General features: G+C 38.8%; 1 protein-coding gene and 1 long non-coding RNA gene across 2 annotated transcripts in view; one reads left to right on the forward strand and one right to left on the reverse strand.

The window, feature by feature from the left end:
- Positions 1-26,241, reverse strand: part of MAN1A2 (mannosidase alpha class 1A member 2) — a 128,935-nt gene that overhangs the window by 42,563 nt on the left and 60,131 nt on the right. The window contains exons 4-5 of the mRNA XM_064410360.1: positions 25,673-25,791; positions 23,211-23,291 (exon numbers count right to left, since the gene is read on the reverse strand). Of these exons, the coding sequence (XP_064266430.1) occupies positions 23,211-23,291; positions 25,673-25,791 (200 nt within the window). The remainder of the gene's footprint in view (positions 1-23,210; positions 23,292-25,672; positions 25,792-26,241) is intronic.
- LOC135295587 (uncharacterized) lies at positions 9,732-17,423 on the forward strand. Its single transcript, XR_010357711.1, has 3 exons — positions 9,732-10,025; positions 14,396-14,511; positions 16,556-17,423. It is a non-coding gene; the product is annotated as an uncharacterized LOC135295587 (long non-coding RNA).

A 26,241-nucleotide genomic window follows, 5' to 3' on the forward strand; every position in this document is an offset into this window, starting at 1 on the left:
TGGTATTAGGAAATTCAAGTGCTTTTTAAAACAGTCTTTAAATGATACCTTGTATTTTTCAATTAAAAACCAAGACACAACTCTCCTACCCAAGTATTTTAGCTTTTACAAACTTCCAACCTCTTTTTAATGAGATTATTGCAGACAGAGTTCCTATTGTTTTATGAACATTGTCTAAGCAAAACCAGATATACAGCTTCCTCTAGTCTTTCCTTCATCGATAATGCATGTGAAAAATAATTACAGGGCTGATCTTCCCTCTCTAGTCTGATCCACCCCCAGAAATTACTGACAGGACAAAATCTCAGACATTTCTAGTGTTATTTCTACTTACTTTTACAACATAAATCTGTAATAGCCTTACTCAGAGCCCAACATTTATTAGACAGACAAGCAATTGGGAGAAAGTTCCTTCTAAGCCTACCTGGAAGCATGTTTTCCAAAGGCAGATTTGGTATAACCGCATGATATGAATCTGCTTTTACCAGTTAGTTGCTAGCATACATTTTAATTAATGCCCTCTCAGTATTCACTACATTTCTGGACAAGTATCTCCTTAATCTGAAGATAACATTATTTACCAGTTTGATGCACCATACAAACCAGTTAGGAAAAAAGCTACCACATCCCAGAATAACTTATGCAACACAGATGTAGTATAGAAACATAATCTCTTTGGTGACCAGCAACAGGACGTGAAGAAATCTAATGAAGATGCATAAAGGCAATTCCAGATAGGGAAAATGTTCTTCACTAAGAGACTGTTCACAGCACCAAGCCTGTCAGAGCTCAAGGAACATGTGGATGATGCTCTTAGTCCCATGGTTCAGTTTTAGCAAGTCCTGAGAGAAGCAGGGGATTGGATTCCCCAGTCCTTAAAGGTCCTTCTAACTTGAGATATTCTATAATTCCATTGTCAACTACCTGACCAGTAATCTGTAATCAAAATGAATAAAATCTTTAAGAAGGACTGCAGCGGTTGATTTGTAAGGTCTATGGGAAGAAACTGAAGAGATGCTCACTACAGAAGCAAGCTGAAAAATAAGCAATCAAGAATATCCTTATTTTTCATATGAAGGTGGGAAAAAATCAATATCTTAATGTTTGAGGAAATGACTAGTGAGACATGAAATAAACCAGAAGAAAATATTAAAGATGACATCTAATTGTATTTGATGCAGTGGAGTATGGCGAGATAGAGGTGAATCTGAAAGCAATGAGCCAGGATAAAGAAATTTAGAGAGGTTCTCCATATGAACTGTAAGATGGGATATGTCTAAACTGAAAAAGGATATACCTGAGAATATGATTTGGTAGTACTGTAAAGCATCAGAGGCAATACAGCTTGAATGATTTTTAGCAAAGAAACTGACAAGAGACAGTCTTTGAGAAAACACACAGAAATTTAGCAGTAAAATTCATATAGCACTTTGACCTTGAATAAAGGACCGATTCAGAATAGGAAAGCATAGTATAAGGAAGAGTTATAGCACAGGTGGAATCTATGGTAACTGGGGAAAAAAGAAACCCTTAAGAGAACTAAAACCTCAGTCTTGGCCCAGTTGCATAAGAACTACCTCATTTGAATCTATAAATAAGTATCAAAAATTCACGTTGAACTTTTAGAATTTTAAGTAGCAGGTGGGTCAAGACCAGACAAAACTATCTACTGGGAGTCATCTGGGGGGACTCCCTCTACAGTGCAGGCAAGTTTCAATACCTAATCAAGAACAGAATGATGACTTCCAGTGAAATGGTAAATAGTCAAGAAAGACATTTGTAACATGAATTTGTTTATCTTCAGCTTTCATATCTTGCACTCTCTGAAAGTGCTATGCACTATCATATTGTTCATTAATAAAAGATACTGAAACATTAGAGTAAGAATATTCAATTGAAGAACATCCTTAGAAACATCCTTGCTCAAGAATATTCTTAATGGCTATTTACATTGCTATCCAGCTTTTAATCCATTTGAAATGTATGTATCTGAGGAAGGAGTTTTTAGCTAGAGTGTATGAAGTAAAGGTTGAGCTGATCTAAATGTGCATGAATCTGGACAAGACAGTTCAAGCAATGCAATCACAGAGACATTTCAGCATCAGAGCACTAGCAGGAACTGCTAATTCAGACAACCATGCTGTTAGCACTACCTGCCCAAACTGGCTGTGATTAAAGGCACTCTCCTGTCACCTCCATCGGGCTGAGGACTCTTGAGCACCACTGATCTAGCATCAGAAGGGTACAACACTCCCTCTCTATGTAATTCTCATCCAAAATCAAATGTACAGAAACAAAAAACTGGTTGAAAGCATGCCTTTACTTTCTTTTACTGTGATCTCAGTCTGATCTCGCTGCTACTTCTGCATAAACAAAAACCACTGAGTGCTTGGCACAATGTTTACCTGTGCAGGCTGGAGTAAGAACTGGGAGACAGCTGCATAGGATTTTATCAGAGCCAAGTGACCACAAGAGCATTTTTGGAAAGAGGGAGGGAAAAGAAATGTAGCAAACAGTGGTGAGTGAGGTGGCATTTATGGGAAGCTGCAGATGCGTCCAGAGAGTTCTGCTGCGCTCATTAAAGTGCCTTCTTTAGCAAGTTTCAAACTTACCATAAGAACAACAGTAAAAGCCTCAGTCTCTAGCTTATAAATAATGTGCTGGTATCAGACAACACAGTTATTTATCATGTAATATTTTTACTTTAATTTTTTTTTAAACTTAGCTGAACTCATAGATTCTATTTCAGCCCTGGCAGCACCCTGTTGACAGGCAATGCATTTCAAAAAATACATAGGCAAGAACAGAAAAGAACAAAAAAATGAATGGCTGCCTTAAAAATAGAGCTCATTAGGAAACAGCAGAAGAATTGGAGTTATTTAGTCTAGACATAAGATGTTCAAGAGAGGACAAAATAATGACTTTTCAGTATATAAAAGGCTAACACAAGTAAAAGGAAATAATATTTTTTCCATGGACATGGAGAACAGAAAATAACACCAAAATGGACCAAGGAAAAGTTAGTTATTAGGAAAAACTTGGTGATATGAATAGCTGCTAATGCAGCATGACTGCGATTGCTGCAAAGTCATCACTACAGCTTTTAAAAATGCTCTGTACAACACATACAAAGATAATTTAACTTTGCCGAGGAACAGAAGAATAACTGAGAATTACTCAGCTGCCTTACCACTCTTCCAGCCATGTTGCTGCATTTTGTTTGCACAGCAAGGTTTTGGTAGTAGGGGGCCACAAGGGTGGCTTTTATGGGAAGCTGCCAGAAGCTTCCCCATGTCTGGCTGAGCCAATGCCAGCTGGCTCCAAGACAGACTGACCATGGGTCAAGGCTGTGCCCATCAGTGATGGTGGCAGAGCCTCTGAAATAACATAGTTAAGAATGGGGTAAAAAAAACAACCACAGAGTAGCAACTGCAGCCAGAAGAGTGAGAATATGTCATGGAATCAACCCAGCAGACACCAAGGTCAGTGCAGGAGGGAAAGGAGGTGCTCCAGGCATCAGAGAAGAGATTCCCCAGCAGCCCATGGAGGTTGACAGGGGAGCAGAGATCCACCTGCAGCCCATGGAGAAGCCCCAAATCAGAGCAGGTGATCCCTAAAGGAAGCTGTGACCCTGTAAGGAGCCTACACTGGAGCAGCGTCCTGGCAGACCTGTGGCCCTGTAGAGAGAGGAGCCCACACTGGAGCAGGTTTGCTGATGGGACTGACAACCCCATGGGGGACACTCACTGGAGCAGTCTGTGAAAAACTGTGGCTTGTGGCAAGAACTCATGTTGGAGAAGTTCATGGAGGGCCATCTCCTGTGGGAGGGACCCCATGCTGGAGCAGGGGAGAATGTGACAAGTCCTCCTCCTGAAGAGGAAGGAGGGCCAGAGATAACATCTGATGCAACCCCTTTCCCTAACCCCCTGTGAGGAGGTAGAGAAAATCATTAGTGAAATTGAGCCTGTGAAGAAGAGAGGGTGGGGGGAAGGTGTTTCGAGATTTATTTTTTATTTCTCATTATCAATTAATGACCCCTAGTCAAGTCTTTTGCCCATGTTTTGCCCATGACAGTACTTGGCAAGTGACCTCCCCCTGTCTTTACCCTAACCCATGAGTCATTGCATTTTTTTTGGCTCTCCCCATCCAGCTGAGGAGGGGAGTGGCAGAGCAGTTTTGGTAGGCGCCTCACATCCAGCCAGGGTCAACCCACCACAGTTCCCAAGAATGAGATGGTTTGTGCACATTCTGTGTCAAAGAATGTTTAAATGTTTTGCCTCTCAGGTAGGGTATCGACTCTGTAGACACACACAACACCTTTCATGGATAATGGAGACCATTTATCCTCAAGTTTCTTTGTTAGCACAAAGCAACAAGTATAGAACTGATCACAGTCTTCTTAAAGACAGCAGCAGCAAGACATCTGCTTTGAAGACGCAAAAATACTGTTCTAGGTAAATGGGTATTAGTCCCAAGGTAGCTGTTTTGTCCACTCCCAAAATACAGACATTCTTCAGAAAAGTTTTAGAAGCCACTGTAGACTTGGGAAAGGTGTCTCCATTTTACATGGCAAAATCTAACATATTAAAGCCATCAATTTACATGGCTTTTACTAGCCTAACATGTCTTTCTGCAAATACTATAAACCAATGGAAGAATTTTTCCCCCTTTCAAAAACAAATCAAGCTGTTTACAGCTAGAAGGAAAGAGAGTGAAAATTGGCAGAAAAAGCAAAATCTAAACCCCAAATCGGATAAGTGGATCCCTCATTAAGATGAAAACAGCAATCAGTATTTACAAACTAGTATGTACAGCAGACCAGCTGTGAGGGCCTGAATAATTTTCATCCATTAAATTGATGCTTAACATATCAAACCTGCCACCCACCCCACAATATGAAAGCTTGCTCCTGAGCCGATTAATCCAAGCAAGGCCATTAAAACATGCAGCAGAAAAGGGCCTTAAAGATTTCAACGATTCTTCAAAAGCCTTATTGATGTATCCAGTGACTGCCTAGATGCATGGCTGCAGCTCTCAGAAGACTGTATTATGCTAATACTGCTGCTAGGTGTTCCCTTCCAGCACCGTGAATGGCAAACAGCACCAAATGGCCTCTGTTCCTAACTCTGAGAGCGATGATACATGTTTTCTACAAATAAGGAATCTCTTTCATGTATGTGCATACAGCAGCCTTTGAATCATTCTTATTAAAAAGTAATAAATGCCAGACTTATCTCTAATCGGATGGTTATTAACTAGTGAGAATCTATGGCCATGCAATGTGGCTGGATCTGTAGGCTTGAAGCCCTGGATCATTGAAAAAAACATCAGACAAAGCAGACATACTGCACAAGTTCACAGAAATTCAGTACTTGGTTCACCATCAGCACTACTATATTGATATCAAATCCTGAATACATTTCCTTTGAACACTAAGGGTGAAGATGATGGGGGAGGCCTATCAATCTACTAAATGTAGATTGAAAAACCAGAGCCCTTGACAGCAATACCAGACTCAGACTCTTGAGGAAACTAGGTGGTATTCCTTGGCCCAATCAAGAACAGTTATCTTTCTATTTTCAGAGTTCAGTCTGCAGCAGTCAGATCCTCATTACCTTTTGGATAGTGGATCTCTGCTCCCCCGTCACTGGATACATCAATAAGGCTAAACATTCATTCAAAGCTCAACTTCTTAGAGAGGACTCTCTGCATGAGTAAAGGCTCATGGTGAAAATCAAGTAGCATTGTCACCAAAAAAACAAATTAAGAAAACTAGAAGTAGCTTAATAAGCATTAAGGGTTTGATGACTGTCTATAAATAAATCTTACTGCACAGGAAAAGGATGTCTGCTTGCCAGATAAATAGCTCTAAGATCCTAGATGAATAATTCTTAACTTCCAACACACTTTGCCTCTGTAAAGTTTGGGGGCTCCCAGGTTTTACACTGTTCCTAGGGCATTCTCCCCTGCTAGTGGGGACCATCTTGCTACCAAGAAATGGAGAAACAGCTCCCTCTTTACACATCTGCTTCTAGTAATTTTCACTTTGTAATTACAAAGTCATCTTGTGAGATGAGGGAGATGCAGTAAGATTCTGATAACATTTCAGCAATCATAGTATGAAATGAGAGTGGGAGAACATTTGAGGTATATTTCATAGATGTTTGTTAGTGATGATTGAAGAGGTATGCCACATCTAGAATTGGTCCCGGAGAATGTAAATCATGTTCATGTGAAATTTACCAAGGCAGTTACAAACTATACTACTACAGAGGTGAAATTATGTAGAAATACATAAATTCAACAGCACCTCATCAGCACTATAGGTTTCTTGAGCTGTAGCAGATGTTCAAGGAGGGAAAATTTGCAGATACTGTAAAGACAATGCCATAGCTGAGGTACTACTGCAGTCCTTGGTGAGCTGCAATGATTACCAAAGTACTTGATGAACAGCACTTGATGCCTTCCAAAAGACTGAAACTCTTTAAACAAGAGAAGACTTATTCTGCAAAGGGAATGCTCTATGAATATATATTATTTTGTGACAGAAAAAAATCGATATGGAAATGAAAAATCTAAACCCATCCTAGCAGTCTCAGATCAGTTAAAAAAACAAGAATCAACTTCAATCTGGACTACAGTGACAACTTAAAATGGCTATGATGACAATTTGTTCCACTTTCTTTACTTCCTCCCTTCAGATATTTCCACACAATGATGGGGTCTCTCCTGAGCCTTTTTTTCTCCAGGCTGAACACTCCCAGCTCTTTCAGCATTCCCACAAATGAGAGATAATCCAGTCCTTTTATTATCTTTGTCAGTGCTTTGCTGGACTCTCTCCAGTATATTCATGTCTCCTGTACTATGGAGCCTAGAACTGGATACAGCAAAGGCTAAAAACTACCTCCTTGACCTGCTAGCATATTTTCTAATGTATGCCAGGACGCCATTCACTTTCTTTACTGCAATGGCACATTGCTGCATGTGGTCAACTGGGTGTCCACCACTTTTCTGCAGAGCTGGGTGGTCCTCACAGATAATGGTGCATGGGTTTGTTCCTCCCCAGGTGTGTGACTTTTCCCTTGCCCTCACTGAACTGAATGATGTTCCTGTCAAGCTTATTTCTCCATCCTACTGAGGTTCTTGTGTGTATCAGTTGCTCTTCCTGGTTTGGTGTCATCAGCAAATTTTCTGAGCATGCCACCTGCATCATCACCCAGATCATTCCTGAAAATATTGAACAGGATTGGACTTGGGGTACGCCACCAGTTACTGCCCTCAAACTATATTTTGAGGACAGTAACTGATTGCTGATTATCACCCTCTGGTGAGGTGGATTGAAAACTGTCTGGTCATCCAGCCCATACTTCACCAGCTTCTTTATGAGGATCTTATGAAATACAGTCAGTTCATCGTGGGTCATCAGGATCTCTTGAGCATGAGGTCCCCAATCTAATTGTTGTTCATGGGCAGGGGAATAGTTTTCTAAATTAGTTGCTCCATCATTTTTCCAGGGATAGAGGTGGGATAGAGGTAGGACTCGCCAGGCTGTAGTTCCCTGGACCCTCCTGCTTGCCCTTTTTGAAAGTAAGAGTGATCTAGGGCCGATACTATCACACTCACCTTTAGCATTAGCTTTGGTGCCCAACAATACCCACTTAAACCTTTGGTAGCAAAGCTGCTACACCTCTGCAAGGCATTCAGCTGTTACATGCAGGCAGTTTACACAGGCAAAAGGAAAAAAAACTCTGCTTAGTTCTAACAGTCTCCAAAATTTTAAAACACTGCCAAATTCACCCTCATGAAAGTCCAGGACTGGTTACATCTGCTGCCACAAAGTACTCCTGTGCTAGGAGAATTCTGGTCTCTCAAGAGCAACAGGATAAAGCAGATAGTACTTAAGCTATAAATATTACATAACTTGATGATTTGCTCATTTCACAATGCAATAAATGCTTCATGGAATGTTCCTTCTTTGTGGAAAAAAGAAACTCCCTTAGTTTTTAAAATATGTTGACTAGGTTGACATTTTCTTTAACCAGTAAAATTACAAACACGACTTTTACAAAAACATTTATTTAAGAAAGTCACAACTGATTCCTCCCTGAAAGATACACTTTTGATGACAATTTTAAAGAACAATAGGAAAGGCAAGGAAGGCTGTCCAGTTTCAGATGACGCATGAAATTAGGTGATGTAACACCTCACCTAAACTTCATGGCTACACAAGCTTGGCTCTCCTTAGTTTCTCTGCTTCAGGATCCAGAGATTCAGCTTGTAAAAATTTTCTAATGGAGTATATCACAACTTCCAATGTAAAAGCTGCAACTGTGCTCTACACTCTACTTCTGAAACCAAAAGCTCAGTAAAGCCCATAGGACTGGACAGGTCCATTCATACATCCAAGCTGCTTCTTTCCTAGAGGCTCTACACTGTTTTGAGATGAAAATACAGGTCCTGATTTTCTAGAATAATGAATATAGCAACAAAGTCTATCAAAAGAGATGGGAAGAAACTATTTGATCATAACAATCTAGGAGAACTATCCTAGTGGTGGTTCCTAAGTTAAGAGTTGTACTGAAAAGCATTAAAATGCCTATCTGATCATATTGTTCAGCTACAGTCTACAAATAAGTTGAAAAATAAACGCACAAAAATACTCCAATTCCATCAGTTAATTGCAGATAAGCAGATATTGTCTGGTTGACTACAACTTCCTCTATTTACATTTTACAAATTAGCAATTATATATTCAAATGGTGCTTCTTAGATAAAAGATAAATACTCTGGTGTTTCTCTACCATCAGCAGGGAAAGATTTCCAAACGGAATTCTTAAGTGATACTATCTTTATCTTCTTCAAAAGTTTTCCAAAGCTGGTTTCCTGGACAAGAGACATGAGGAATCCAGTTACTGTTGACTGAGGCATCTGAGGATGTAATGAAATATTCATTGGTTTCACACTACTGATATTTTTGAAAAATCCATATGAGAAAGTCTGTGCATATATTAGCTTATTAGAAATATTCAACATTTTTGCTTTAGAAGATCTGAACATAAAAATCTGGCATGTACTGGACAACCAGCTAATCATATTTGAACTACCTGGCACTGGCTAATAATACTTCAATTAAACTGCATAATTTCCATTTACTTCAATAGCTGTATTAGCTTCCTTGGCACAGATTTCATGCATTTCTGAGTAGAAATGTTACATGTTCTCAATTTTTAAAGGGCCTTCAAATCCAAGGCACTTTATACCAGTCAGTCAACATCACACAAAATTCAGAATAAATGTGATGAAAATCTGGCATATAAATGCTTCCTCAATCTGATAATTTGAGAAGATATAGCACACTGCTTCACATCCCATCTAACTGAGCCAAAAACCATGGCAGTCTTGAGTTAATTTTCTCTTCTCCTATTATTATTAGAGTAGTAGGCAATTTTTGTGCTTCATCTTTCCTGCCTTTCATACCTCTGGCTTCTTCACTCTAAGCTTACCTGCACAAGCAGTATTAATCTGCCAGTTTAGTTACCTTTGTTAAAAAATGGTCCCTAACCTAAAAGCAACCATCTTGAATTTGCACAACACACCAACCACAATCACTCATGCCTAAGCATAATCTCCTCTTTCTGTGGGAGTTACTACAGTAGTAGATGGAACCAGATGTGACAGCATAGACAATGCCTGGCTTCTGGCTTAAATGTTCCCCCACTAGCAGCTGGCACAGAGAAAGACTGATTTAAACTGTGGAGAAAGGGAAAGGAGAAAGAGAAAGGAGAAAAATGAATCGGAATGGCCATCAGGAAACTGAAGAAAAGAGACAAGGGACAGAAGATCAGCACGGAGCTTTGCCAGTGCGGAAGCAGAAGTGGTAAAGGACAGGACTTCTAGTCCCCTACCTCCTACAAGGTGAAGTGTCAGGGAGAAGTTGGTAAAAGAAGGAAGCATAAATAGGCAGTGAAGGGGAGAAACGAAGGCATCAGGAGGAAGGACAGGGAACGAATGGAGATCTAAAGAAGGTAAGACATAAAACGAATGGACTGCCAAGAGTACAGCTGTAAGGAAAAGGATTATGAGAAACATCTTGGGGTATATGACAGGGGGAAAACAGCTTCTCATCTCCAAAACATATTCCTAGGAACTGGAATTGACTCTAATATATCAGTCTTTCAACCTGCCTTTGTAGCCAAACACATCCAGGTAAAGCAAATGGTATCAATGAATCCTGGAGTGTTGTGGGGTTTTGTTTTTTTTTTTTTTTCTATTAATCAATGATCTTTGGTATTTTGGTACTACCAGCTGTTGTCAGTTGAGTTAGACTGCATTATGTGCCCAAAGTTCAGAACCCAACTCATGATCCAGTCACTCTGTGATTTTTAAGAAGAAAAATCTGTGTTAGAAACCTTAAGAAATGGTTCTGAAGTCAAATAATTAAGATGCTTGTACTAAGCTAACAAGTTTTATTAGAACCATTTTTGTGCAATAGAAATTATCTACTTCCTGACGTTATTAATCTCTCTTGACATTGGTTTTCTTTTTGGTAACACCTTTTCCTAGCACCTTCTCTATTCATGACAAGTATCTCCTTAATTTCTCATATAGTTTTCTATGCCATGAAATATATTTCCCCATATATTTATCTTTTTTGTCTTTCAGCTCTATGCTTAGCTTGTCTCAATTTCTACTTTCTTTCTCAGTTATTCCTCTGTCTCCCATTTCTCTTGAATGTGCTGCCAAGCTTTCCCTTTTAAATTTATCTTGATTTCCCCTTTAATCTTTGTCAGAAATGACTCAGTCCCTTTTAGACTGTATTTGCCTTTACAAAAAGTTAAACAGAGATTAAATTACATATTGTTCTACACTATGTGCAGTCATTATACACACAGCCTCCCTTCTCCCACTGGCATAACGTGACAGATTACAATGCAAAAATCACAGTCTAGGGAAAAAAAAAAAAAAAAAAAGGTAAAAATCACACAGCTTTTACATCTTCAAAAACATATCCCTGACACAATGACAGATGCAAAGCACATTACCTGATTAAAGTAAATAGTGTTTGTTGTTGTTTTTTTGGGTTTTTTTCTTTTTTATGAACTGGCTTGTTTTCTCCAATCAACAGATATGTAGCTTATCTACAATTTATATATACATATATGGACTAAATTCTGCAGAAAATTAGTTGGCAAGCAAAACCTATGAGCAATGAATTAGTAAGTACTGAATCTTTACAGTAGCATAAATTCTGCAAGGCACTTGAAAAACCAGACATTTGTTTTGACAAAATGGTGAGATAAATATCCAGACTCTTGCAGCATAATTTATAGTTCTCAGGACCAGAACTATAAGATAAAAATGTTGCTCTTTTATGCCACACAAATGAAAATAAAAAAGGTTCAAGAGCAACAATCTGATCATCTGCATAAAGTAAGAAGTAAGTGTTGAGACACCTTCATACAGATACATCAATAAGCAGTACTGAAGTGAAAGATTCCCTTCAGAGAGATATCTGGACTGTGTCCTGTGTCACATCCTGACTATTCATGTGTCCAGGAGGCACGACTACCAGTCCTCTTACTTTTCATGGCTTTCTACGGCCTCTACAAATCCTTCTAAGAACATCATTACCAAGAAGCTTGCAGCATACCAACATCAGTCTTATAAGTCTTATTAATGATTTCAACAGAAATAAATTCCTCCTCATAGCTGAAGTTCCTATTTATAAACCCAAATGCTCATAGGTCTTTTGCCACAGGATTTCATACCAGAGGTTGAGGCTGAGCAGCTTGCCTTTTTTGAGTTTCACAGATTCTTCCAAAAGCCACAACTACTCAAAACACAATCCCTTATTCTGTCTGCCCCATGTTGGTCTGTTCAACATGAGTTGTTAATTTTTCTTGTAACAGCCAGTCTGCACCTACACCTTTGGCAACAGTAAAATGGATTTAATTTACACAGGCCTAGATGAACATTCAATTAAGTTTCTCAGGAGTTTTCTACTTATTTGCCATCTCAACAGGAGCAAACCTACAGTCAGATATAAATTCCTAAGACTTTTATTGTCAAATCATTACTGTACTGATTATGTTTTATTTTCCATTATATACATTTCTGGGGTGCGCAGAAGAAGTGAAACCAGACTATCTGGCTCACAATTACCTAGGTCATCTTAAAAGACCTTTACTTAAAATGCACATAGTTGCATTATTTTGATATAGGCGCTTATCTTCAAGCTTGTGTTTTGAACTGGAAAAAAAAATCACAGAATCACAGAATATGCTGAGTTGGAAGGCTAGAGAACTTCTTGGACATTCCTTTAAAAATTTGTTTCTTGATTTTCCAATTCATAAATGGCAACAGAATGTTACTGCAGAGAGCATCCTCTTGATTCCTAAAACTTAATCATCTTTATCATGCGGTAGGTGCACACATCATCAGAGACAACATATTTTTTTGCTAATATTTTTCCTAGATTCTAGTGGGTTTGCTTAGCAGTTATTGTAGCATTCCTGGCATTTATTTTTCTCTCACCATGTCTGATCTCAGCTAGCATGCAAATTCCTTTTCAAGACAAAAACATAAGAGTAGTGTACATAAGTACTGAATGAGAACAAGTTCCAAAAGGCAAAGCCAGCCAAAGATGCTGGATTTTAAAGTAGTATCATGTCCCAAGTTTTTTTTAGTTCTGTTTCAAAGTGAAAAAAATCCTGCTGGAAGAACTGTGGTTCCAGTTGACAAAAGACAATGCCATACTTCCGTTCTGGATCAGATAAAGTGTGAAAACACTCATGAGGAAAGAACAGGAAAACTCCGTGGTAGAAACCAATGTGTTACTATGTCAAGAGTAATGCCAATAAATGAATGTCTGGAAAAACAACGGGAAGGATACTGTGCTTGCTGTCACTGGTGCCCATCAGCATGAATCTGTTTCTTAAACTACTGAAGAGGGACAGACAAACTACCACACCTGGTCAAGAGAAGATACATGACACCTGAAGAATAGCTACCAATTACCTATTCCTTCTTAGTTTTTACAGCCCTCCACAGGAACATGGCCAAAGAATGAGTTTTAAGAGTAGCTATCACTGCACAGCTATTTTCTAGTGCTAAATCAGATTGTCCTTTATTTCCACCAGTTTAAAGTACATTACACTAACAGAAAAAACCTACTTCCAATCACAGTGGAAGAAACAAATTCACAATGAAGTCAGTATTCCCTGCTTCAGGTGTCGTGCAGCACCAAGATGCAGCAATAAACTGGGCTAAGTGTCCTTTGCCAGTCAAGAAAATGTTTACTACAAGCCTGGTAAGCAGAAACTGCACAAGCATTGCAATCTGCACTGCAGTGAGCAGTGGCAACGCCCAATATGAGACAACGCTTTAAAAGTCAAAGAAAAATAGAGGCTTTTTTCAGGCTGTGTCCTGTTAAGAGACCAGTGAGCTGTCAGAACTACTTATGAATAAGCAGCTCATCTCCTGGCAACAAGCTCAAATCCATCTTCATTGAACAGGACATACACAATGCTGTTAACTCTTCTGAGATTTTCACCCTTTGAAAACTTAATTTATATAAGCCTTAAAGCTTTAATTTAGGTAATTTCATCAGTACAGCTAACAATCCTGTGAAACCAGCACACACAGTATTGTCTTACTTATTGAGGACCTCTATTTTATATATTTAGGTTGGTTGTTGGGGATATCCATTGACACATATAACATAATTTGACTAACGAGTTTTCCTGAACAGAGGAGATGCTGCTGTCAGATTCCTGGAAAGGATTAGTTTGATTATCTGTTAATAAAGTACCAGGTACTTAACATCCCTCGTGCTCTACTTTAAATGAGATTTGAGGCTGGATTTATCCACACAAATTATATCACTATTTTGCCCAGAAAGATATGTCATTTTGATGGTGTTTAAAAAGATGAAAAAGACAGTCATGTAAATGAACTGCTTTATGTCTAAAGCTGGCAAAAGTAAACGGAGTACACTATTAATCTTCTTTTTTTTATATTGCAAATACTGTAAATAACTTTCTTCAACAAAAATAAAACAAGCTACCCTTTTTATTATATTAATAAATCAGCAGCAGACAAGAACACTTTGTCATAATGGTGTAAGTGTCCTCCTGCTGCTATCACACAAGAGACATTTAGAATAATATTCACTTTGTTTTCCTTACTTGACGCTGTTCCTCAAGCACAGCCATGTACATTGTGCAACAAGCGACTCTCTATCCATCTCTGAGCTTTTGTCATTCCATGCAGTACTGCTAGCAGGAATATTTTATTTCCAACTGCCACTCACACCACAAGTTTTAATGATTTGTGAAGCTTTGCTTCATGAAAAAAAGCAAGCAGTCAATGGGTCATTTGTGCACTCTCTCCTCAGACAAATGCTGTTTGCACCATAGAACGCTTAGTTACTCTAAAGGCAAGATGGGGTCACTCCTGCATACCCTACAAATCTCTTATGGACTGCTAACAAAGGAGCTCTTGGCAGAGAATGTAAGTATCACTTACTTAGCCAAATTCTCAGTCACTTTTCCTACAAACCAGAACATATGCAAGACCTGGAAACAACCTTCAAATTCTGCTGCAAACAGCTGCAGATGAACTTTTGTGGGAGCAAATCCAAAGCCATGGGCTCAATGTTTTATTTTGTTACATCCTTTCTATCAGATACTATTCAGAAGAGTTAAATCCAAGTTTTAAGAGATCACTGTGGCATTCCTTTTCCTGGTTCTTCTTGCTTCAGAAAATGTGCTGAATTGTCAGAAGCTTTAAGGACTCTAATCTGAGAGGGCCACAGGCACTCAGAGCGATAATTGCTGAGAAAAGGTAATGTCATACTCCTGATCACTGAAGCACTCCAAATCCAGTAACTATCTCCAGTATTTTTATCCTCAAGTGTATCCACTTTGCAATTAGTAATGCCTGAAATGAATGTGACAACACACACTCACAACACTGTAAACCTTCATGAACATTAATGGGACATATGTCCGACATGATTTCACAGAAAAGATCAAGAACACAAAGTTCACCCTGGGTGCTCATAAAGACAGATGTCACACTCACACACACACACCTGCCAACTCTCCTGCATAGCACCTATGGGTCATGAGTAACACAGCACTACTTCCCAAGCACCCTGGAATGTAGTGACCATCTCAGACATGGAACAGAGAAGTGCTGGTAGCATGATACTATAGTCAGCACACACACTGCTTTGGGAGAAATCCTAGCTCAAAACAACCAGCTTGGCAGATGCATTCTAGAGCCTGTAATACAAATTTTTTTAAAAAATCACAGAGTAAGCACATCAAAACAAGCAATGACTTCTTAAGGATCAGAAAATAAAATAGGCTTACTCATTGAAATGACCATTAAAGAATTTTGTTTGTCTGTATAGATGTAGGCTCTATTTACATGTACTATTTCTTTAGTATTCAGAAAGACAGGGGAAACCCACACATTTAAAGGATCCATCTTAATCTGGATAAAAACTAGGTACCTGAAAGAAAGTCTGCAGTGAAACAAGATAGATCCATGTAACATCATGTTCCTCTGACTCAGTCTCAGTTAACCACATCTCCTCAACCTCCTAATGATGACATGTATTTTGCATCCTGTCTTCTCCTACTTGGAGACACAGCTCCAGCAAGTGCCTGCATATGTTTGCTCCAGGTACTCTCTTTCAGCGTTAGAGGATTTTATTTCCTGCTCTCCATATAAACAGTATCTCACTTAACACATATCCTAAGACATATTATGACAAACCAGAAAATAATGCATGCTGGGAAAACACAGGGGAAATACCAAAATCCCTAACCCAGGCTGAAACTGCTATTTGAGGGAATTTACCAACTCCCACAGGTAACACCAAGCCCCAGAAGGGATCCATGGTCATGAGGGCTTGCCACCACAGCTAGCCACCAGATAGCCATGCAGTGTCACAGACTGGGCTGTAGCCATGGGGAAGGGCAAGGCTTGATATGTAGAAGGTAGAAGGCTCCCTCCCCTCCTGAGGAGATGCTGATAACTCTGTAATTATCACTGGATGAGGACCTTTTCTTTTTGGCTAGGGCTTGCTGTGTAAGAAGTAAGTATGCCAATCCACTCTGGAAATACAAAGTTTTCGAAAGCACGAAGTGGTTCCACAGCATGGAGAAGAAATAGTACTCAAGGATTATTAACCTTTAGGGAAGATGTCACAGTATCCAGAGACAGCAGACATGCCTGTGACTGGGATCCCTGTGAAGAGATTATTATTCTTGGAGATTTGCTCAAAAAATTGGACTTTATCTATCTATTTTTCAAGAAGCTGGACAGACATTTGGCAGGCAGTCACATTCATTCTAGCAGTGGGTGTCATCGGTGCTGGAGGCTATTGGGCAGGAGCCATAGAGGAGCAATGACAGCAATTCGTCAAATACAACTGTAAAATAATTGGATTTTGAACACAGAGCAATAATCTCTGGTACAAGATTGTTCTTTGTCTTATTTAGGCTTTATTGCTCCAATAATCATTCCCTGTGTTTAATTACAGGATGATTCTGTGTGTATGCAACACTTGGGCACTGCAGATGTCTGTCCCTCTCTCCTTGAACAGATTCCCATTTGGAGAGCAGAAAGTTCATTTACAGTGTGGGCACAAAGACTTGAAAGTGAAAATACTGCTCATAGCAGGGTTCAGTATCTTCACTGCTGTCTTTTGGATGGGTTTCAGAAATGAGGAACAATGGATCCTGCAAGATGCTCTAGGAATCTCCACCTGCCTTTATGAGCTCAAATAAGTTCACACACCCAATAGGAAGGCTTGAAGCTGGTTTCTTCTGGCACTGTCATCTGTGAAGTCTTCCTCATACTGACTGCTCTTTCACTAGCCAGGTCTGGGGACAGCATAGCAGAGATTACAACTCTTGGACCACTTGATACAGCACACCACAAGAAAATCCAACTTCTGTTGAAAATTCCAGTGTGATATCCTACATCAGGTTGCAACAGCCCTTTTACTGTTTTAGTCCTTGAGGACACTGGAGCTCCTGGTCTCCTGGTAGCCTACTCCCACAAATTCTACATTCAGACACAATCATCATGGATCTATTTTGTAAATTCTCCTGCAGCTCATCGCTGTGGTCTGCTGGCAAGTTTTGTTCTCTCAGCATTAGCACAGAGAGATCAGCCAACTCATTTCTGCCTTGTGCCATTCATTCTTACTGCTTGCCTGCTTGCTGCTCTTTTGCACCAGGAGTTGAAAGCTTTGGGGACAGGCAGTGATTTTACAAAACAGTGCTCCTCTCCTCCCTCAGTATCAGCTACCCGGATGCCCAAAAAGACCCAGATCCACAGATGTGACTGAAAGAAGTGGAAGAACATATAATCAATCATATAACAAATAAAGACCAATTAGATAATTTGTGTTGAAAAAAAGAATTTATCAATAAAAAAAAGAAACATCCATATTGAAGAGAAAAACCTCATGTTTCTCAGAGAAAAACCAAGCACCAAACATGACTGATCTTGAATAAAATCTTGAACCACAGAACTAGATAGACACCAAAGGAGATCAAAGAATTCCAGAGGCACATCCTCAGAAATCAGCCATGCACTATGGGTTCATTTCCAGATAACACCCCTGGAAAATTACTTTAGAAGACTGTATGAACAGATAGATCCAATCTAATAAGAGTCCAAATTGCAACAGCATCCTTTTTTTTCCTCTGTGAAATATAAGTAGCTTTATCTTGCTCTACTCTCCTTGTATACACGATACTCTTTCATTAAGCATTTCTATCCTGATGCTGTTACATACAATAGAGTGATATCAAGATATTTTATTTCATTAGTGCTGGATACTAAGTTAAAGAAAATCATGAAGAATACAAAACAATCTTATACAGTAAGTCTAGGGAATTAACTTGGAATAAACAAAGAAGCCCACTGTTCTGCAGAAAATGCAAAACAGTACTTTGCCAGGCATCAATGAAAACTATAAAAAACCACATGGATTCATAACTAAAGACAAAAATTACATTTGTGCCAGTATGACACACAAAAGAAAGAAAATACCTTGAAGCAGCCACATGAAAAAAAAAAAAGGAAGTTGTTTTTTTATTTTGTTTTGGGATTTTATTGATGGGTTTTGTTTGTTTTTAAATCATGTAAGGCTGGTTTTCAACCTAAGCTGCCATACTCAATGTTTACTCCAAACTAGGCATATGGAACATTTATTTTCTACTTATTTCTGTTACATTATCAGTGTATCATAGTGTTGCCCCTCACCCCCATCTCACAAGCATAACGAAGACTGTACGTAGTTCTTACAGAAATTAAAGGATTGTTTCAGGGATTACTGAGAAACAGTCTGGTTCAATTTAGATAAGAAGTCATTATATATTTTACCATCAATATGTTATTTTGGACTATTAACTCTATTTGACAGATGCTAAAGAGGAAGCACAGCGGTGCCTCTGAACTCAGAAGGTGGGAAACTTGCAGTTCACACACTTTTAAGTACAATCCTGTTTGATCAAAATGTAAAATACAAACGTGTTATCCATTCTATCACAACCTGGGGTAGAAAATAAGGGCGCCTAGTTTTCACAGTATGTCTCCCAGTCACTCACAATTCTACTAAGCAACTCATAAACCCTATACCTCAAAAATATTTAATTAGCGTCACCTTACTGAATATAGACACAATGAATTTTGCATTTCTTATTTAGGTATTTAGGTACTTAGAGATAATACCCATTAGCATACAAATTAATAAAGAATAACAATGAGTGAACACTGCACTGGTTGCTTACCGGAACTGGGAAGAAATCTCTGGCATACAGCAAAATACAAGAGAATCTGCCTGGAGAGGCTGAACTCTATTGTCAAGATCTTTTCCAACCTAGATGATTCTATTATTTTATGACACAGCACTCCCAGGAGAGACCATGTTTTTTTCCTTCATTTTTTATTGAGCCTCTCTCTATTGCACAGAATCAGTCAGGTTGGAAGGGAGGGACCACAGGGGATCATCTGGTCCAACCTCCTCTTTCTTTCATTTGTATCATTTCAAAAGAAATACACTAAACCCCCCACTTACACTGAGCACCCTAATACCATTTGCAGCTCTGCAATAAAATTCTTCCAATAAAAGAAGAATGGACTTGCTGGAGCAGGTCCAGAGGATGGTCACAAAAACGATCGAAGGGCTGAAGCACATCTCCTTTGAAGGCAGGCTAAGAGGGTTGAGGTTGTTCAGCCTGGAGAAGAGAAGGCTCCAGAGGGACCATCCAGCACCTGAAGGGGGCCTGGCTTCAAAGATGAAGAGGACTTTCTACTATGGCCTCCAATGACAGGAGAAGGGACAACTTCTCCTTCTTCAGTTTTAAAACTGAAAGAGGGTAGTTTTAAAGTGGATATCACAAAACTGTTTAGGCTGGAATAGACCCTTAAAGATCATGTAGTTCCAACCCCTGCCATGGGCAGGGACACCTTCCACCAGATCAGGCTGCTCAAAGCCCTCTTAGGCCACTATTAAGAAGGTGTTTGTTACAATGAGGGTAGAGAGGTTGTACTGCCCAGGGAAGCTGTGGACACATTCCCTGGCAGCGTTCAAGGCCAGGTCAGAGAAGTGTCTGAGTAATGTGTCTGTTGAAAGCTGTCCCTGCCTATGACAGGAAGGTTGTATTAGATGATCTGAGAAGGTCCTTTCCAACCCAAACCACTCTATGATTCTATATACCATGGTTTTAGCATATATTCATTATACATTTCAATAATGTATCCTGAAGAAAAGTCACTGCCTCAAAGAATCTCAAAATTGATGACAGATTGAGACCTCATTTCTCTGTGGGAACTGAGACAAGGAACACTCTTTTATCTGGTAACATACACCTAGCCAGACACCAGATGGCCTGTCCACAATCAGCCAGGAAAAACATACTGTGCAGAGGATTTAAACAAGGGCCTCCCAGACTGCAGACCTACAGCCTCTGCCACCAGAGAGGTATCAGTGCTGCTTCTACTTCAGAAGACTGAAACAGAATGCATGGGCAAACTTTCCTCTGTGTCAAGGTTTGCAGTTGTTCCTTGATTATCCTCCATTCAAAAGACATGCTGAGATGGAAAAATGGAGAAAGATGGTGATCTTTCACACATCAAGAGAACTGCATGTCAGACAGGGAAACAATTTTGCCTCCCTACTTTAGCAGACAGGTACAGGGAGGCAAGACAACCATGACATTTGCATCCTTCTCAAAATTCCCGCATGTGAAAGGCTGAGCTGTTAAAAAGTTTACACGTCATGTTTCACATAGAAAGGTCTGTGACTCAGCACTGGACAGGACAAGCCCTACAGCATTTTCAGCCAAGCTGTCAGCTGCTAAAAACAGCAACTTTATTTTTGGTTGTATGGGAGATATATTTCATTATTCACCCATTCATTGCAGTGACTAAGAGGGAACCCTTACTGATTAAAGGACAGCATACTCAGTCTTAGCAAAAAGGCTTAAAACTCTACCATTACCTATAATCAGCATTATTAAAACCATGATCTCAGTTGATGCTCCTCTAAGTAACAGCAGTAGCATGACAGTTTACATTCAGCATGGAAGCCACAGAGTCATGCCACCAGATATGCTAAATAAGCTTTAAATCTAACATGTTTTCAATAAAAGCATTAAAAAGGACTATTTAACTGAAATTAATAATCTGCTGTACTTGAAAACTATGGTCAATAGCTATCACTATCAATCAATCAGATAAAATCCTATCAAACACAGTTACCCTCTCCCTGCAAAAGGCATTGTAAATACACCATGAGAAATTTAAAATTGACCAGATGTGGCCATTTGCAAATGATTAAAGTTCCACAGCTGATGTTGAGTCTTGGACACTGTTTTATGGTTGTCCATACAGCACCTTTATCAACACTAAGTGACAGGAGTCAAAATGAAGTAAGAGCAGCTTTTGTAACTATCACCAAACAGCAGTAACTTCTGTTGCACACCTAAGCAGAATTTATATTTATTTAAAGGAGAAAAACAGGATTAATTCAAAGCAGCAGTTCTTTGTACTGGACCTTACTTTAAATACATCAAACAAGACACGCAAAAGTATGGAAAATCAGTATGAAAACCTTCTAAAAACCAATCTAGCAACAGTCTTGCAGAAGCAGAGGCTTGGAGATAGGAAGATGATGACTGGAATATCAACAAGGTGTGGTAAGTGAGTATGATCAAGCAAATGATGGCTTGATGAACAAAGAAAGGACACCTACCAGGAGACAGAGACTGCCTTCAAGGTGTAAGCCCACACACACATTCACAACCCGATCAGGTAAAACACCCAAAAAGCTGGAACCAGGCTTGTCTGCCTTAGCAATGCTAGAAAGCGCTCCTCACATGTCTGAATGCAGTGAATAAAGAAATCAAGCATTCCCCAATCCTGAGCTAAGGAATATGTTCCCTTTTTGGGGAAGAGAGAGGACCAGATTGGAAATCACAGCTCAAGCAACCTGTTTCCAGCTCCAAGGAGCTCCCAGACACAGGTGTCTCTCCTGGGCTCAACTGCTGAAGAGCCTCAAAATCCCTTGCTTGTCATATCCACAACGACAAATTGCACAGAAACCCCATCCAACTTGGCAAATGAAGCAGTCTCTCAGATACCCAAAGCAATCCTAGCTGCCACACTGTTTTGAAAGAAATGCAGTCTGAGCACTTTTTTTAGCAGTCCTTTAGGAAAATAAAGATGATACATATGGACATTTGACGGGAATCCTGTATCACAAGTCATGAAGCATTTGAAGTCTGTTGGAGAGAATGATGCCATAAAAATCTTAAAAACAAAAGACTCAGCCCAGCCAACATTTAGGAAAGAAAGGGCAGATGCTTTCTAAGAAGGAAAGAAATTAAAGCTATCTAAACAAATGAACTTGTTCTGACTCTACCAAGAGGTTAGAAGCAAATTTAAGAAGGAATACTCTGCTTTACAAATGCAGGCAAAGCATATGTTGTGGCAGTGCTTGGCTGCACCCATCTGCATACTGGGGCAAAAAAGTTCTTTTTAAGGGGCTTGTGCACAAGTGCAGTATCAATATCTACAAATAATTCAGCTGTGAACATGTGATTCTTCCTTTTTCTCTGAGGTTTTTCATATTCACAGTAGATACCTCCAAGGAGCATGGTCCAGTTTGAAAAAGGTGAAGCAGGAGCACTGGATGAAATATAAACCACCCATTTCTTTCAAATTTTACACAGGATTTTTGCTTTGCCACTGAGCTCTTCCTAAGAGAAGACCCTCACAAAAGAGACAATTCAAAGATCCCAGGATGATGGCAAAGACTTAGAGACAACAAATTATGAGTTTTCTCTTGGTTACTTTTAGGGGTACAGTCTTAAAATCCCTGAGAACTTGTTGATACATATGCGGTGCTTCCCTAAACAAAGGAAGACGATACTTAAGAACACCTGAAACCCATGAAATATGTATGTCTGGTAGTAGGTTATAGAAGGGTCATGAAAAATAAAGGACAAAACCAAAGAATCAAAGACACAGGCAATAGGTTAAAGACATCCAGCTCCTAAGATATGAGAAGAGCTGGGAGTCAAGCTGTAGTCTTGTTAAAGTATGTGAGGTAAGAGGTCACAGCACTGTGACTGCTGGACTAAGGAAGTCCATTGTTGCAAGTCTTTGGGGACATGCATCCTGTCAATCTAAGCATGTCTCTACATCTTTTTTAACAGAAGTTTCAGAACCTGTATAAAATTGGCTTGCTATTTCTCAATTTGTCACCAAGAAAATGGTAAGAAGATTGAGTAGCACTTTGATAAAGCAAACGTACAGCCTTGCAGGACAAGTGACAAAGCTATTATTTCTACCTTCATGGAGTTACAGAATATCAAAACAAGTTATTGTTGGCATGAAAAGGTTGACATTTCACTTGACATTTCAAGCTGATGCTTATTTGAGTGGATATCTTCTGAAAACATCTTGATAAAAGAAGCATTTCAAAACTGCAACCAAGTGTCCTAAATGCCAAGAGACCTACTTAGAAACAAACTTTAAGGATTCCATACTCAAAGAATTTGGTTATTTTGGACAACTGACTGCTGTGAAATTAGTTTGCAAGCTATTGAGAAATCAAGTCTCCATATGCCACATTTGCTAGAATATACTGAATTTCAGAAACCTTTGAATCTCCTTACCTCTTGTCCTGAAAGGTAGTATGCTGCTAGAAGACCGCCAATGAAGCGAATATTGACCTCAAAAACAGACACTTCAGAATTCTAGAACAGAAAGAAAGCATTAATAAATAATTAACCAACTCCTTAATGAAGGAAGAAAAAAATTGTCAAGGCAGAAGAAAGTACATATCCTAAGGCAATCCACATGCAAGGGTCTGTACTGTTGCAGTCTCTAGATCCAAACTGAAATTCTCGTGCTCATCTTTGTGACACCAAATGACAATTCTAGTTACAGCTTCAACCTATTTTATTAAAATCAAATTAGTTTTTCTCCTGCCCTCTAACCATTTTATCACCACAAAGTGTCATTCCAGTAATTTGGGACTGGTGGGAAAGAAGGCAAGGAGTGCACATTTCTATAATTCAGCATCTTCTCTCTTATGCTTCAGCATAGCACTAAACCTTCTAGGTTTAAAAGATAAAACAAAATAATAATTTGAGAATTCCCATAATGCACTTTTAAACCTAAATTACTAAACTCAAATTCAGAGCTCTATTTTAACATAATCTTTGTCTCGGAATAGCCTTTATGTTAGGACGTGTAATACTGCAGGACCACTGAGAAATTCAAGAGAATAAATTATTTTATTGCCTTCTTCCACATTATTATTCTTAGGTTAAATTCAACAGTATCTTTTGACTCATTTAACCCAGAAAAAAATTAAGGGAACCAGATATTTTTAACAACTGACTCCCTCTGTGCCCCATTCAGCTAATTTTCCACATACACTCCATCTGTCTCTCCCATAAACTTCTCTTCAACCTATTAGACACAGAAATGTAGTTTTATTAAGAGATTTTGAGATAGGCAAGACTCTTCCTTTTAGCCAGAAAAGTCACTACAATGTGCACTGAACAAGCTGACTCACCAATCTGCACACAGCTGAAATGACATTTACAGGTAAGTCTTTCCTTTCGTGCTATTTCTATGGCACCTGCAGTGCTTGGATCAAAACCAAATTCATTTTGCACACATTACATATTTCAGAAAGAATATGTGAATAAAAATTTCTTTAAACAGAACTGATTAAAACTTGGAAGTTTGAAATATTCTCAAATGTTTTTAGCAAAAGGCTTTCCCTTTTCACACAGAGGTGATACAAGAAAAATAACACCAATGCAGCATGATTCCACTTAATACCTATTAAAGTCATGAATCACACATCCAGTGGGACAGTATAAAGTGAAACCAATGATTTCCATTTCCCAGTAGAAGAATCCAAGAGGATCAAATGTATGTATTTATTTATAAACTCCAAACCATATAAGGAAATTACTCAAGTTTGGTGTATACACAAGACAACTCATTAACCTTCAGAAATGGTTTTTGATATGTAGGAAGATGTAACTGAACCCCAGAGGGTCATGTAAATTTCTTCCATCCAAATCCTAGATTAATATTGTAAATTTATATTGAAATTGCCTTAGATCAGACAAAAGTTATGGAAGCAATTTAGTTCACCCTCATAATGGTATCATTATCTCTACACTGTCTCTGATATATTTAGGATCTTCAGTTTTAGACTGAATAATTATCTAGCACTAAGTGAAAAAGCAGAGTAAAATTTCTTTGATGTTTGCGAGACAGCCAAGGCATAAATCAAAAGGAAAAAGCCCAAACAAATGATTTTTGAAAAGTAGGTTAAAATATAGAAACAACAGTAAGAATTTGCTGAATTTGCAGTATACAACTATATTTCATTATGTTTTCATTTACTGAATGAAAAATTATTTTTGGAACCATAGGGCAAATCCGAGGACTGAAATACAAATTCCATCACAGAGTCTGTGACAGTCCCAAAATCAGTGCTAAGAACACTAATCAATAAGACTAAAATAGAGCCATTTCTTCCATTTAATGCTTCTCAAGAATGTCAGATACTGTATGACCAACTGGGAAATTCTTGTGTAGATTAAGAGCCTGTAGGAAAACACAAGAATTCAAGTGGCATATTTTGTGTTAAAACTCTTAAGAAATGGAAGAAGAGGTTGTATTCATAAGTAATTTATACACTGTAGTTTTGGGGAAAATTGTCTTTCATAGCTCAGTTATTTGCAATGACTATCAGCCAATAAAACCTCATCTTTCTGTCTTCATTTTTGAGGCCTGGTTCTTTCTCACAAAACACTTCCCCTTACTTCCACTATCCAGTTATAATTTGTAGTTTAAAAGTACAATATATAGGTGCATCTCTGCTTACAATCATAACTGTGAAAAGATCAGGGCTTTTTTTTTATTCTAAAACAAAGTTAGATACACAGAGAATAGTTAGATACACACTTGTCACATCTTTGACAAGTTTACATCTGACACTTTGATCTGTAATTTTTATTAAGTTTCACCTGAAGGACCTCTTCTGGCTCCTCCCAAGATGAACACCTTGAGAAGGACTAGAGAAATATTTAGGGCAGGCTCTACTCACCACACTGAAATCAAGATTTTTGTCAATCCATTCCTGTCCTTCTCTGAATTCATCGTGAAGGCCCATGATATAAAGAGTATCCAATGCATCTACTATGGTAGCACCCATTTGTGAGTTTCCTACATGCAAAAAAGAAGGGTTTCTATTACAAGTGACTATTGCACTATTTTAAACATCACAAATATATGAGAAAATAACCCAAGCAGTAGCAAAGCAAAGTTACTATAAAGCTGTCAGCACAAAGAATTATCAAAATGAGCAAGGAATTATCAGGTAGATAAGTGAATTCCCACTTCTCTTTCAAAGCATCAATCCTCTGGCACAGTTTGGCTTCTGGGGAAAAAAGAATACTAAAGACAGAAAAAAGAGCCCTTCTCATCTGCTTTCCTAACTTGAACTTGAGCAACTATACTTTGACACAAAAAAACCAACCCAAAAAACCCACAAAAAACCTAAGGACAGAAAGACATTCAGCTTCAAAAAGCTACTAGGAATTCTAGGACAGAAGCATTAGGGAGAAAAAAATCCAAAAAAAACCCATAGGCAAGATAAAGCAATCAGCACTTGCA

This window comes from Passer domesticus, chromosome 2 (assembly GCF_036417665.1).
Source record: "Passer domesticus isolate bPasDom1 chromosome 2, bPasDom1.hap1, whole genome shotgun sequence".
In the NCBI taxonomy this organism is placed as follows: Eukaryota; Metazoa; Chordata; class Aves; order Passeriformes; family Passeridae; genus Passer; species Passer domesticus.